Raw genomic sequence first — 14,742 nt, forward strand, 5'->3', positions numbered from 1 at the left:
TTCCTTCCTGACAATACTTTTCTGATCATGCAATTTCTGTACATTATTTAAACCATGCGCTGAATCTTTGTACTTGAACTTTTACTTTTAATGACTCACCCTTTCTGAGCCCTTTCTGATCCCTTTCTGAACCCTTTCTGATCCCTTTCTGAACCCTTTCTGAACCCTTTCTGAACCCTTTCTGAACCCTTGTACTCAGTAGAGAAGGAGCAGATGGCAGGAAGGCTGGAGTGATAATGCCTGTTACAAACCCCCCGTCCCCACCTGGCTACCGCTTCATACTGCTGACCCTGGTGAGGTGTCAATTGCAAGTGGCTAAATCAACAGGGATAACCGCAAACTGTGTAGCTGGCACGCACTGAGAGAGGCAACAAACAGTACCCGCCCTCCAATTCCATCTGACATTCCAAGGCAGCACTGTAGAGGTAACCTTAGGACCTCCATGTGCAACAATTACTCACAGACAGTAATTAATACTTAGAGTTGAAGTCGGAAGTTTACATACACTTAGGTAGAGTCATTGAAACTCGTTTTTCAATCACTCCACAAAATTCTTGTTAACATACTATAATTTTGGGAAGTCGGTTAGGACATCTACTTTGTGCATGACACAAGTCATTTTTTCCAACAATTGTTTTACAGACAGATTATTTTACTTACAATTCACTGTATCACAATTCCAGTGGGTCAGACGTTTACATACACTGAGTTGACTGTGCCTTTAAACAGCTTGGAAAATTCCAGAAAATGATGTCATGGTTTTAGAAGCTTCTGATAGAATAATTGACATAATTTGAGTCAATTGGAGGTGTACCTGTGGATGAATTTCAAGGCCTACCTTCAAACTCAGTGCCTCTTTACTTGACATCATGGCAAAATCAAAAGAAATCAGCTAAGACTTCAGAAACAAATTGTAGACCTCCACAAGTCTGGTTCATCCTTGGGTGCAGTGTCCAAACGCCTGAAGGTACCACGTTCATCTGTACAAACAATAGTACGCAAGTATAAACACCATGGGACCACGCAGCCGTCGTACTGCTCAGGAAGGAGACGCGTTCTGTCTCCTAGAGATTAACATCCTTTGGTGCGAAAAGTGCAAATCAATCCCAGAACAACAGCAAAAGACCTTGTGAAGATGCTAGAGGAAACAGGTACAAAAGTATCTATATCCACAGTAAAACGAGTCCTACATCGACATAACCTGGAAGTGCACTTCACAAAATAGATGGCATCATGAAGAGAAAAATGTATGTGGATATATTGAAGCAACATCTCAAGACATCTGTCAGGAAGTTAAAGCTTGGTCGCAAATGGGTCTTCCAAATGGACAATGACCCCAAGCATACTTCCAAAGTTGTGGCAAAATGGCTTTAAGGACAACAAAGTCAAGGTATTGGAGTAGCCATCACAAAGCCCTGACCTCAATCCCATAGAAAATTTGTGGGCAGAACTGAAAAAGCGTGTGCGAGCAGGGAGGTCTACAAAGCTGACTCAGTTACACCAGCTCTGTCAGGAGGAATGGGCCAAAATTCACCCAACTTATTGTGGTAAGCTTGTGGAAGGCTACCTGAAACGTTTGACCCAAGTTAAACAGTTTAAAGGAAATGCTACCAAATACTAATTGAGTGTATGTAAACTTCTGACCCACTGTGAATGTGATGAAATAACTAAAAGCTGAAATAACTAATTATCTCTACTATTATTCTGACATTTCACATTAAAATAAAGTGCTGATCCTAACTGACCTAAGACAGGGAATTTTTACTAGGATTACATGTCAGGAATTGTGAAAACCTGAGTTTAAATGTATTTGGCCAAGGTGTATGTAAACCTCCGACTTCAACTGTATATCTCCATACGTGTATTACGTCAGCAAGCTTAAATGACTAGAAATCCATGCCTGCCCTTAGACTATCTAACCCCTCATCTGCCCCTACGGTTGTCTTAACACCTCTTCTGTCTGGTCTGAGATGGTGAAGATGTAACTTTTGGCTCTGTGACAAGGCTTTGCCAAAAGGCACCTAAACCGAGTACCTGTTATAGAGCAATTAAATCCTATCCGCTGCTGCCCCCATATCGAGTGCTGGGCCAGGGGAGGGCTGAGGGGCTGTGGAGGGGACAGAGACAGGGACAGGTAGTAAGGGCCAGGTTGAACAGGGCTCCTGGGCATACCACCACAGGGCAAATCCCAGGCTAACAAACTACAGTGACTAGCTGCCTGAGCTGGATGGGAATGTCGCCGGAGGTCAAGGGGAACTTAAAATAACCTAGAGAGTGCGGGAGGGAGGTACAGTATATAGGGAGGGGGAGAATACCTTTTACACCTTGCCAAGTAACAGCGAGAAGGGCTGTACGAATCGCATGTAATGTATCCATTAAGTGTTGACAGGGCTCTATAATGTACTGTGTAATACATTTTTAAAATTCACAGTAAAATATTGAGGAAAAATTTAAAAGCACAGATTTTGATGGTAATTGCATTATATTCTCAGGAAATTCTGTCCTTCAACGTTTTAAATTAGAATTGGTCATGACTCTCGTGGGTTGAAGAAGGAGACCAAAGTGCAGCGTGGTAGGCGTTCATTACATTTATTAAACTGAACACCGCAACAAAATAACAAAGTAGAAAAGCGAACGCGCACAGTTCTGTCAGGCAGCTAAACAGCAAATAACTACCCACAAAACACAGCTGAGAAAAAGGCTGCCTAAGTATGTTTCCCAATCAGAGACAACGATAGACAGCTGTCCCTGATTGAGAACCATACCCGGTCAAAACATAGAAATAAAGAAACTAGAATGCCCACCCTAGTCACACAGGGCATGACAGAATTTGAGAGCATTAGGTGCAAAATATATTGACGATGGTCATTATATACTTGAAGGCAGATGAACGAGTGACTGTACTTTTTCATTTAGTAAGAAATCCACAGAACTCAATCTGCATATGTCAAGAAACTCCTAAGGAAAAAGTACTCCTTGAAACAGTGAGAGGGCCCTAGATGAAGTGTCAGTCCCCCAGAGGGAGCGTAATCCATCCAGTCAACATGGAACATACAGTACCAGTCAAAAGTTTGGACACACCTACTCATTCAAGGGTTTTTCTTTATTTTTACTATATTCTACAGTGTAGAATAATAACGAATACATCAAAACTATGAATTATCACATATGGAATCATGTAGTAACCAAAAAAGTGTTAAACAAATATTTTTCATCCTTTTCCTTGATGACAGCTTTGCACAATCTTGTCATTCTCTCAACCAGCTTCATGAGGTAGTCACCTGCAATGCATTTCAATTAACAGGTGTGCCTTGTTAAATTTGTAGAATTTCTTTCCTTCGTTTGTGCCAATCAATTGTTTTGTGACAAGGTAGGGGTGGTATACAGAAGATAGCCCTATTTAGTAAAATACTAAGTCCATATTATGGCAAGAACAGCTCAAATAAGCAAAGAGAAATGAGAGTCCATCATTACTTCAAGATATCAATCAGTCAATCCGGAACGTTTCAAGAACTTTTAAAGTTTCTTCAAGTGCAGTCGCAAAAACCATCAAGCGCTAGGATGAAACTGACTCTCATGAGGACCACCACAGGAAAGAAAGACCCAGAGTTACCTCTGCTTCAGAGGATAAGTTCATTAGAGTTAACTGCACCTCAGATTGCAGCCCAAATAAATGCTTCACAGAGTTCAAGTAACAGACACATCTCAACATCAACTGTTCAGAGGAGACTGGTCGAATCAGGCCTTCATTGTCTAATTCTTGCAAAGAAACCACTACTAAAGGACACCGATAAGAAGAAGAGACTTGCTTGTGTCAAGAAACACGAGCAATGGACATTAGACCGGTGGAAATATGTCCTTTGGTCTGATGACTCCAAATTTGAGATTTTTGGTTCCAACAGCTGTGTCTTTGTGAGACACAGAGTAGTTGAATGATCTCCGCATGTGTGGTTCCCACCCTGAAGCATGGAGGAGGAGGTGTGATGGTGTGGGGTGCTTTGCAGGTGACACGGTCATGTGATTGATTTAGAATTCAAGGCACACTTAACCAGCATGTCTACCACAGCATTCTGCAGGAACATGCCATCCCATCTGGTTTGCGCTTAGTGGGGACTATCAATTTGTTTATCAACAGGACAATGACCCAACACACCTCCAAGCTGTGTAAGGGCTATTTGACCAAGAAGGAGAGTTATGGAGTGCTGCATCAGATGACCTGGCCTCCACTATCATCAGACCCCAACCCAATTGAGATGGTTTGGGATGAGTTGAACCTCAGAGTGAAGGAAAAGCAGACAACAGGTGCTCAGCATACTATGTGGGAACTCCTTCAAGACTGTTGGAAAATCATTCCAGGTGAAGCTGGTTGAGAGAATACCAAGAGTGTGCAAAGCTGTCATCAAGGCAAAAGGATGGCTACTTTGAAGAATCTCAAATATAAAATATAATTTGATTAACAGTTTTTTGGTTAGTATATGATTCAATGTGTTATTTCATAGTTTTGATCTATTCACTATTATTCTACATTGTAGAAAATAGTAAAAATCTAGAAAAACCCTTGAATGAGTAGGTGTGTCCAAACTTTTGTCTGGTACTGTTATGTGATACCTGCAGCATGTGGGCTGTAAGTGTGTTCCTCATGCTGTCAGCCCAGGCTATCCTCCATAATGTATGGAGCTCCCTCAAGCACATCCATTACACGTGCACATCTGCAGAAAAGTGACAACGGCGACTGGCTGCTCATGGGGTTGCAGCTGCATCGTTATCGTCTCCTCTCTACTTTTTGTAAGTTCGAACAACAAAATAAAGAATGCATGGTAGTGATAAATTACAAAAAGGAACCAACACATATTTTAGCCCCATCAAAACCATCATCATCATCAACATCATCATTGTTAAAATGGACATTATCCTTGGCAAAAAGGACAAGGGCCTTGGACTGATCATCTAAATAGACAGATGTGACTTAATTGTAGCTATGCACACATTCGTTGCTTCACTACATGATTACAGATTGGTACAGTGAGATGTCTGGGACAGATGAGACAGTACTGGAGGAAGAAGAGGTCATGGTGGCTGTGAGATGGGGGGGTGTAAATGGTGAAACAGCTCTCCTCTCTACTGCTGGCTAGAGGGAGGGTCAGACTTCCCCTATTTACTTTAGTTTTACTCTGCACCATCCCATCCCCAATAGACAACATATAGACAGACAGGTCACAAAGACAGCAGTGTTGACTGCCTCCAGCCAATATCTGTCCTCCTGGAGCCAATCGGGGCTGAATCAGGCCAGTGACGGCCTGGCTGTGTGGGAAGGCTGAAGCCAACCTCATAATAAGTGACTTTGGTCCGGCCTTTGATAAGACTGCACCACGCTGTCCGTTTCACCAAACAAAACCACAATCAGTGTGTCTCTTGTTCTTATTGTGTCTTGGCATATTGATCCACCCTGTAATCTCTCTCTGTCTCTCGGCGCGCTGCCTGCCCCTGCCTCTACTGCTGAAATGCTTACTGACGCAGAATCTGCCTGTTTTGTTTTTAGAAGCTCTAGTACCGTTTGTGTCAGGACAAGAAATGTGTTTGATGAAATGCTACTATGGAAATAGGAAGAACTGTAGTAAGTAGTACCGATTATGATTTGTCAACGCCGATACCGATACCGATTATTGGAGGACAAAAAAGACGGTACCGATTAATCGGACGATTTTTATTTTATTTTATTTGTAATAATGTCAATTACAACAATACGGAATGAACACTTATTTTAACTTAATATAATACATCAATAAAAATCCATTTAACCTCAAATAAATAATGAAACATGTTCAATTTGGTTTAAATAATGCAAAAACAAAGTGTTGGAGAAGTAAAAGTGCAATATGTGCCATGTAAAAAAGCTAACGTTTGAGTTCCTTGCCCAGAACATGAGAACATATGAAAGTTGGTGGTTCCTTTTAACACGATACTTCAAACTTCCAAGGTAAGAGGTTTTAGGTTGTAGTTAATATAGTATTTATAGGACTATTTCTCTCTATACCATTTGTATTTCATATACCTTTGACTATTGGATGTTCTTATTGGCACTATAGTATTGCCAGTATAACAGTATAGCTTCCATCCCTCTCCTCGCCCCTACCTGGGCTCGAACCAGGAACACATCGACAACAGCCACACTCGAAGCAGCGTTACCCATCGCTCCAAAAAAGCCGCGGCCCTTGCAGAGCAAAGGACACTGCCCTGTGTATTGTGCCGTCTTTCGGATGGGACGTTAAACGGGTGTCCTGACTTTCTGAGGTCATTAAAGATCCCATGGCACTTATCGTAAGAGTAGGGGTGTTAACCCCGGTGTCCTGGCTAAATTCCCAATCTGACCCTCAAACCATCACGGTCACCTAATAATCCCCAGTTTACAATTGGCTCATTCATCCCTCCTCCTCTCCCCTGTAACTATTCCCCAGGTCGTTGACGCAAATGAGAACGTATTCTCAGTCAACTTACCTGGTAAAATAACGGATTTAAAATAAAAAAACACCAAAAAAAAAAGGTATTGGCTGAACTCAATATATATGGCTTTGACTTGACCTTAGGAAGAAGATAACAACGTTAATTAAGACAATGTAACAATTCCATGCAGAAGCAGCTGAAAAGAAACACATTAATTGGACCAGTGGTGTGGTGGAGTGAAAATGACGAAGTGAATGTTAGCTGTACAGAAAGTTTGCCAATTAAGCGGAAAATAAACACAACCGTGGTGAATTTCAGCTAACTGCTCAGAAAACACATAGCATAACTGTTTTACTATCATTCTATTCATTGAAAAGTTTTTCAAATGATCTACAGCCACTTTATTACTTGATTTCCCGACCGCTGGTCACGATTTTAATGCAAATCCTGTAGGATCAACAATGGTGCTGGTCCAATGAATTTATTTATTTTCAAACACTGCCACATGGAATTATTATTTTGTCTTAAACCTGTATTTTTTGGGACCTAACCAGACCTAGCCTGAACTTGACAATGCCAATAGGACTTGGCAAGAGAGTACAAACAGACTGGCACTCAGGCTACGTTTGACCTGCCATACTAGTTTAACGAATTACAAATGACCAAACAATGGCATGACAGAAGATCTGAGAGTACACAACATAAACCAACCACTCAAAAAAATTAAAAACAACTAAGAACTGAAGTCTGGCAACAAACCAGATGGAAATGCATAACCTTATAGTACTTCTCATCTCACCAGTTTTCTTTGTGAAGACAGGATGGGAGCTCTTTGTTTTCTGTCATAGGATGCATTTGAGTCAGATGAGCTCACAGGGCTGGATGCTATGGAAGTGTAATCTATCTTTTGTATCAGTCACATTAACCGCAGGCAGTTTCTGCACACAGTACTCTTTAATTCATGAAAACATAATGAACTCTCCATAAAATGCTGTTGGAGACAACTGCAGCCTGTCTTTAAGACATAACTGGTAGCACTGTGGAGGGCAAGGCACTCTATGAAAAAAAAACTGCTTCTGAGAAACAGCAATATCCAGTCCAGGATCTATTATTCAACCCCCTCTCTCTGCTTTCACAATGCCAACACACAATGCCACCACTAAACAGCTACAATACACTGCAATAAGGGGACAAATGATGACATCAACATGCTTTAGAAGGCTTTCTGAAAGATTGCATGTGTCAAAACGGCACTTTTCAACCCGCTAAGTAAACATTATACAATTTAAGTGTTTCATTATGTTGTAAATGGCACCGGATCAGATGTAGATTCAATAGCACGACTGCATGTTCTAAGATAGGGAAATGGGGATACCTAGTCAGTTGTACAACTGAACGCATTCAACTGAAATGTGTCTTCCGCACTTAACCCAACCCCTCTAAATCAGAGCGTGCATATGCAAGAATCACCGACACATACGGTGGACGTGGTAAAGATGGGGACACTTCTAACACACTGAACATTTGCAGGGAAAATCGTGCTTGAATAGTGTGAGAATATAAGTAGCAAGAATGTATGATGCTATTTCCTTGTTTTGTCTTCTAAAAGGCAAGATACACTGAGCTCTTTCCATGACGCAGGTGGATCCAGGTGAAAGCTATGATCCCTTATTGATGTCACCTGTTAAATCCACTTCAATCAGTGTAGATGAAGGGGAGGAGACAGGATAAAGAAGGATTTTTAAGCCATTTAGACAATTGAGACATGGATTGTGTATGTGTTCCATTCAAAACATTGCTAGCCTAACACAAATGTACTGTGACTAAAACTTGGCTGGGACATGCTTTCAATGGTGTTCTCAAACACCTGACACCAATATAGTGGATTAGGGGGGGTACCCTGACTGGGACTCAAACCCTGGTCCCTGTTACTGTCAAACCAAAACCATTATACTGTCACAATGCTCGCTATATGAGTCCTACCAAGTGGGTTAACCCTATTGGCACAGGACATTTGCCTTTCACGCCAGTGACCTGGATTCACTTCTGTTGTCCTGCCATTTGCTACATTGGTGTCAGAAGTGGGAATACCAAAAGGCTCAAATCTTTTGGTGAGGTCCCTTGTTTTTTTAATGATTTGTATTTTTACAGTATATATTACACAGTATATATATATATATATATATTTAAATATGCAGGCTAATGAATATTGCATAATTGTTTAAAAGTGAGTAATTGTACAATTGAGTACAATTCTACTCTAGGCTGGAAACTGCAGTGAAAATGTAATTTGAATAATGGCGCAAAAGCTCTGTGATTTGAATGTTTCGTTCCATTTGGATCAGTTGTGGGTCTGCACTCGACAGATGATAAGGTGTAGAAAGCCACAGCACAGGACAGTCTGGCTGTATTTTTGCTTCGGATACTGATGCACTGTCTGTTGCCGATCATCATTCTCCCAAGTCACCCTGTATAATGTGGCCACACAGCAGGTACAGTTATTCAGCTGTACCTCCTTTCTGATCTGACCATTCCTCAACCTCGAACGTAACGCTTCAATATAGCCTAAATATGTGTAATTTAACCTTTTAAATGTATGACCTTTTTATAGTAAGTGTGGAATAAACAAAACCAGTCACAATGTATTAATTTGATTAGGCTCCTGTAGGCTACCTGCACACGTTAATCTACTTCCCTCTAATACCAGCATCCGTCAGTTAAATGAATGGATTAAATATATATATTTAACTAGGCAAGTCAGTTAAGAACACATTCTTCTTTACAATGCGGTCTACTGGGGAACAGTGTGATAACTGCCTTGTTCAGGGGCAGTCAACAGATTTTTACTTTGCCAGCGCAGGGATTCGATCCAGCAACCTTTCGGGTTTTTTCGGTACTGGCCAACGCTCTAAACACTAGGCTACCTGCCACCCCGTGGAATGGAAAAATACATTTGTTAGAAAACACCAACATTTTTAAATGACATTCAGAGTTTGTCAAGCCACGTCTTAGATACTTAGTAGGGAGGGATGTATTTTCTGTTTGTCGAGATTGACATACTCTATTTATCTATTCTATTTGATTGTGTGAAAACGTAAACCACGATGAAGCGCTCGAAGTTGGTCATCGGTATTCAGTTATGTGTTGGTTGTGTGTGGTGCATTGATACAGAAACCCGTAGGTGGAACATTTTAGTTGCATATATTTTATATGATTATAAATATAGCATCAAAATGTTGAAAATCTGATTCCCCCCTAGCTGATCATTGTTTGCTGTTGGCTCTGATCATAGTGTAATGGCAGGGAGAGTGAGCTCGTCCGTGGTGGTCGGCGAAGTGGCCAAGGCGATTTGGTCAAGGAAATATCCACGTTTATAAACACATGGTTGCTACAATTATTTTTTATTTGTGTTGATAATCCTTATGTGGCAGTTCATTTTTTATTTTATTTTTTACAGTACAAGTGGAGGGTCATGTGAAAATATTTTGATTGTCGAAGGAGAACATGTTTCGAGTTGGAACACTTTTCGAAGTGTCCCTTAATTGCCTGCTCTTGGCCTTTCCTAAAACATTGGAAATGGTTTTAAATGAATAATGAAATGAATACGAACAATGAAATGAATAATACAATGCAATTAATACAGTATACTGATGTCCACGTGTAATAGCCCCAGAAACTATTTATAAAATAGTATTTTTGTATCTTGTTTGCCTTAATGCAGTGTCTAGAATAGCCAAAAAGCCCTTGATAGCAACTTGTCTTGCAACATGCTATCTTTGCTTGCAAATGAAGAAGTGACAGGCCCTTTAATAATCAATCCAAATCCAAATGTTATTCTTAGCCTCAGGAGAATCACAGTCACATCAAATGAACTCAAAATAAGGGACCCAGCTGGGAAAATAATGCCGTTCCATGACTCTTTCAATGTGACAATTGCAGCATTACATTCACAGGTAAATGAACTACCCCAATAAGAGCTACCTTAATTATCGTCCAGAGTCCCTATGGACAACCGTCATTACTATATGAAGAGTCCTACTTCTACTCAGATTTTAAGGGTCACACAGTGCATTCGTAAAGTATTTGTTATTTTACAGCCTTATTCTAAAATGAATTACATTATTTTTGTTCCTCATCAATCTACACACAATCCCCCATGATGAGAAACAATATTCTCTGGTCTGATGAAACCAAGATTGAACTCTTTGGCCTGAATGCCAAGCGTCGTGTCTGGAGGAAACCTGGCACCATCCCTACGGGGAAGCATGGTGGGGGCAGCATCATGCTGTGGGGGTGTTTTTAGTGGAAGGGACTGGGAGACTAGTTAAGATCGAGGGAAAGTAGAATGGAGCAAAGTACAGAGAGATCATTGATGAATCCCTACTCCAGAGCGCTCAGGACCTCAGACTGGGGCGAAGGTTCACCTTCCAACAGGACAACGACCCTAAGCACACAACTAAGATGACGCAGGAATAACTTCTCTGAAGAGACCTGTAAATAGCAGTGCCACGACGCTCCCCATCCAAACTGACAGAGCTTGAGAGGATCTGCAGAGAAGAATGGGAGAAACTCCCCAAATACAAGTGTGCCAAGCTTGTAGGGTCATACCCAAGAAGACTCGAGGCTGTAATCGCTGCCTAAGGTGCTTCAACAATGTACTAAGTAAAGGTTCTCAAGACTTATGTAAATGTGATATTTCAGATTCTTTGTTATTTTATTAATTTGCAAAAAATATATTTTTTAAACTGTTTTTGCTTTGACATTATGGGGTATTGTGTGTAGATTGATGAGGGAAAAAAATCAATTTGATCAATTTTAGAATAAGGCTGTAATGTAACAAAATGTGGAAAAAGTCAATGGCTCTGAATATTTTCCTGAATGCACTCTATAATCAAGAAATTCAGAAGCAATACTTGATGAGGAGACAGAGTGGCGGCAGTTAAGTGATCAAACAGTTCTTGCTGCTACAGGTTTCTTAAAGGTTTCGTAGTTACTGATTCTCAGGACAAAGAGTACTTTGAAACATCATAGTTACAATCCTCTGAACAAAAGAGTGTGGCTAGAGGAGCTTAGTTACACCCTGGCTGCCTCCATGAAGCATGTTCGGTGTCAGACTGGATTCAGGGAAAGACCACTCAGTCCCCTGGCAGTCAGACACATTGCTCTGGATAGCTCCTGGCCCATACATCCACTATTCAATTATCACCTTCATTCATCAAAGCACTTCTGTGCACAGGTCATTCCGCTAGCTGGCCTCAGGCCTACACGCCCACCTCAGACACATGTCACCCACCTCAGACCCCCCTAACTCAGATAACATTACACAAGATGGAGACCATGCCCTCTCTGCTAGCCAGTCAACTACCAAATGTGCATTGTCAGGAGAGTGAGTGTGGTGGTGGCCGTGTTTGGTCAGATAGTAGTGGTGGGTGTTAGTGGAGTATGCAATGGGCCAACATCATTTTGAAAGTATCCAATCTTGGTACTATAGGTCAATAAAGGGTGATCTGGGAGACTTCAGATGGCTCACCTCATAGTGTAAAGCAGGGTACCGTTGTCCACCAGTCGTAGGAGTTTGTTGGGCGTGGTCATGTTGTGGGCCACAGATTTCTTCCCGTTGTGGAAGAAGGTGTCTGGAGTCCAGATCTTACTGGCCAGGAGGTTGTTAAGAGGCAGGACCTGCATGGGCCCGTCGAACTTCAGCCTCTCATCCCTCCAGCTTTGACGGAAGAACACATCGATGGTGTACTCCTGGGAAAAGACAGAGAGAATAAGTCTGTTTATAAGGTAAGAATATCTCAATCAAATTTGAATGTAATATTCAGCATCTCCCGTAAGAGCTGCAAATGGAAAGACTGTTCTCTGTCCTGGTAGGTACAGTATATTGTCAGTATATTGTCAGTTATGGCCTTGACTAGCAGAGAGTTGAGTTCCCTCCCAAAAGCACGCACAGACGTCAATAATGCATCATGCATTTTATTTGAAGGGGAAAACAGCCTTGTCAATGTGGGATCCTCGAGGCGTCCTTCAGAGTTCATACTCCAATGATTGCGTTTTCACAGCTGTTGCCGGCGGGATAAAACATGCCTTTTCCAATAGTTATCTCTCTGACCATATTGCCAAACACGTAACAAGGGACAGTGTCCCCAATAAACCTCTCTAAGTTCAGAGAGTAATCTCGTGCCGTTAGTGGCTGCTGGTGAAGTAGGGGAGTGGCCTCACACTTCTATTCCTCAGATGTTTTCTTCCATTCTGATAGGATTTTCCATAGGTATTAAAATGTCATAAAAAAAACGAATCGCCTATAATTTCAGCTTCATTTAGACTTTTGCTGTTTTACGAAATGGTCCCCAGCATATTTAGAACGAATGGTGTAGTGATTTTTTTCATTGTAAATTCATGTCATAATGAACAGGACGATGACCAAACAGGAACATCAAATAATAGTAATCAAGTCTACACCCAGGCCACAATAATGACTGTCAGCAACAATGTAGCAATCTGTCCCCTGCCAGCCACCACAGGAATGGCACATATTATATACGTTTCCATCAAGGACCCTGAAATAAACCATTATGCACCAATCAACAATTCATGGCACAAAATAAGTGCATGAAATGCACAGAAAAATATTAACAAATAAGAGTCTAAGCCCTGTCTAAGATGGAGGGGGGATACTACCAAGCTATTTGGAATTGTTTTAAGAAGGTCATTCCAAGTTACCAAGTTTATTCTGAAGTGGGTGGATGGTCTACTAAGCTATATGGAACTGTTTTAAGAAGATCATACCAAGGATCATTTGCTATTTGATTTAGAATTTTAAGACCCCTTGAAGTATAAAAAAAATATTTGAAAAGAATTTGACGATAAAAAATGTATTTTGCCTTCCTGCTGTTAGCATTGGATAACAAATCAAAATCAAATCAAATTTTACTGGTCACATACACATATTCAGCAGATGTTATTGTGGTTGAATCGAAATGCCGGCATGAGTTCCAAATGTGCAGTTGTATCTAACAATTCACAACAACACACACAAATCTAAAAGTAAAATAATGGAATTAAGAAATAAGAGATTCATAACATGGAACAACAGATAGTCCCCCCCCAAAATATCTAAAGGAAGTTTGTTCTGAAATGTCTATCCTACTATATATCTGAGAGATATAAGAAAGATCAGAAAACACAACCTTTTTGACTGGTACAGGGGGACCTTCAGAGGAGTATTGTGAGGCCTGTGGGCAACCTAGAGCAAAACATGTACGTGTTCATGAGAATCTCACCTTTACACGGAGGGGTCATATTAGTGTGTAGCCCAAACTGTTCGGACGCTATAGACAGAAGTTGGCAGATCGGCAGTACTGACTTCAGAGGAGTCCCACACTTGTCATAGAGCAAAATGGAGAACACCATCATGTTTGTGAGAGTCTCATCTTTCCATAGAGGGATCATAATAGTTCAGACACTACATACGATTTTGTGAGAAGACCGATTTTCGGGATGTCTCATGGTCTGACAAACACCGCTATAGCACTGTCACCTTTCGCTGCAGGTGTGGAAGTGTTACATAGGCAGGTGTGGAAGTGTTACATAGGCAGGTGTGGAAGTGTTACATAGGTAGATGTGGAAGTGTTACATAGGCAGGTGTGAAGTGTTGCATAGGCAGGTGTGGAAGTGTTACATAGGCAGGTGTGGAAGTGTTACATAGGCAGGTGTGGAAGTGTTACATAGGTAGATGTGGAAGTGTTACATAGGCAGGTGTGGAAGTGTTACATAGGCAGGTGTGGAAGTGTTACATAGGCAGGTGTGGAAGTGTTACATAGGCAGGTGTGGAAGTGTTACATAGGTAGATGTGGAAGTGTTACATAGGCAGGTGTGGAAGTGTTACATAGGCAGGTGTGGAAGTGTTACATAGGCAGGTGTGGAAGTGTTACATAGGCAGGTGTGGAAGTGTTACATAGGCAGGTGTGGAAGTGTTACATAGGTAGATGTGGAAGTGTTACATAGGCAGATGTGGAAGTGTTACATAGGCAGGTGTGGAAGTGTTACATAATCAGATTTGGTGGATTGAGATGCATCCAATGCAAAAAAAACAGATACTGTATCTCTAGCTTAAATTGACAGATTTTTTTATTATGCTAATTAGATTGCCACCTGGGCGTGAACATCGACCTTAGGGGGTTAAGGTAATAGTCATCATATTCCTCAATATACTTAAATTATAACTGTATACCATGGCTTTACACCGTGGTCACGTTGCTATTCCCCCTGCAATTTAGCAACATGCATTACCCAAAAACA

The 14,742-nt window shown here is 41.1% G+C and overlaps 1 protein-coding gene across 1 annotated transcript in view; it reads right to left on the reverse strand.

Moving 5' to 3' along the window:
* LOC112228791 (gamma-aminobutyric acid receptor subunit alpha-3) overlaps nucleotides 1–14,742 on the reverse strand; it is a 160,591-nt gene that overhangs the window by 53,838 nt on the left and 92,011 nt on the right. Inside the window, exon 5 of the mRNA XM_024394434.2 lies at nucleotides 11,972–12,192. Coding sequence (XP_024250202.2) covers nucleotides 11,972–12,192 — 221 coding nt within the window. The remainder of the gene's footprint in view (nucleotides 1–11,971; nucleotides 12,193–14,742) is intronic.

Source organism: Oncorhynchus tshawytscha, linkage group LG30 (assembly GCF_018296145.1).
Source record: "Oncorhynchus tshawytscha isolate Ot180627B linkage group LG30, Otsh_v2.0, whole genome shotgun sequence".
Lineage (NCBI taxonomy): Eukaryota > Metazoa > Chordata > Actinopteri > Salmoniformes > Salmonidae > Oncorhynchus > Oncorhynchus tshawytscha.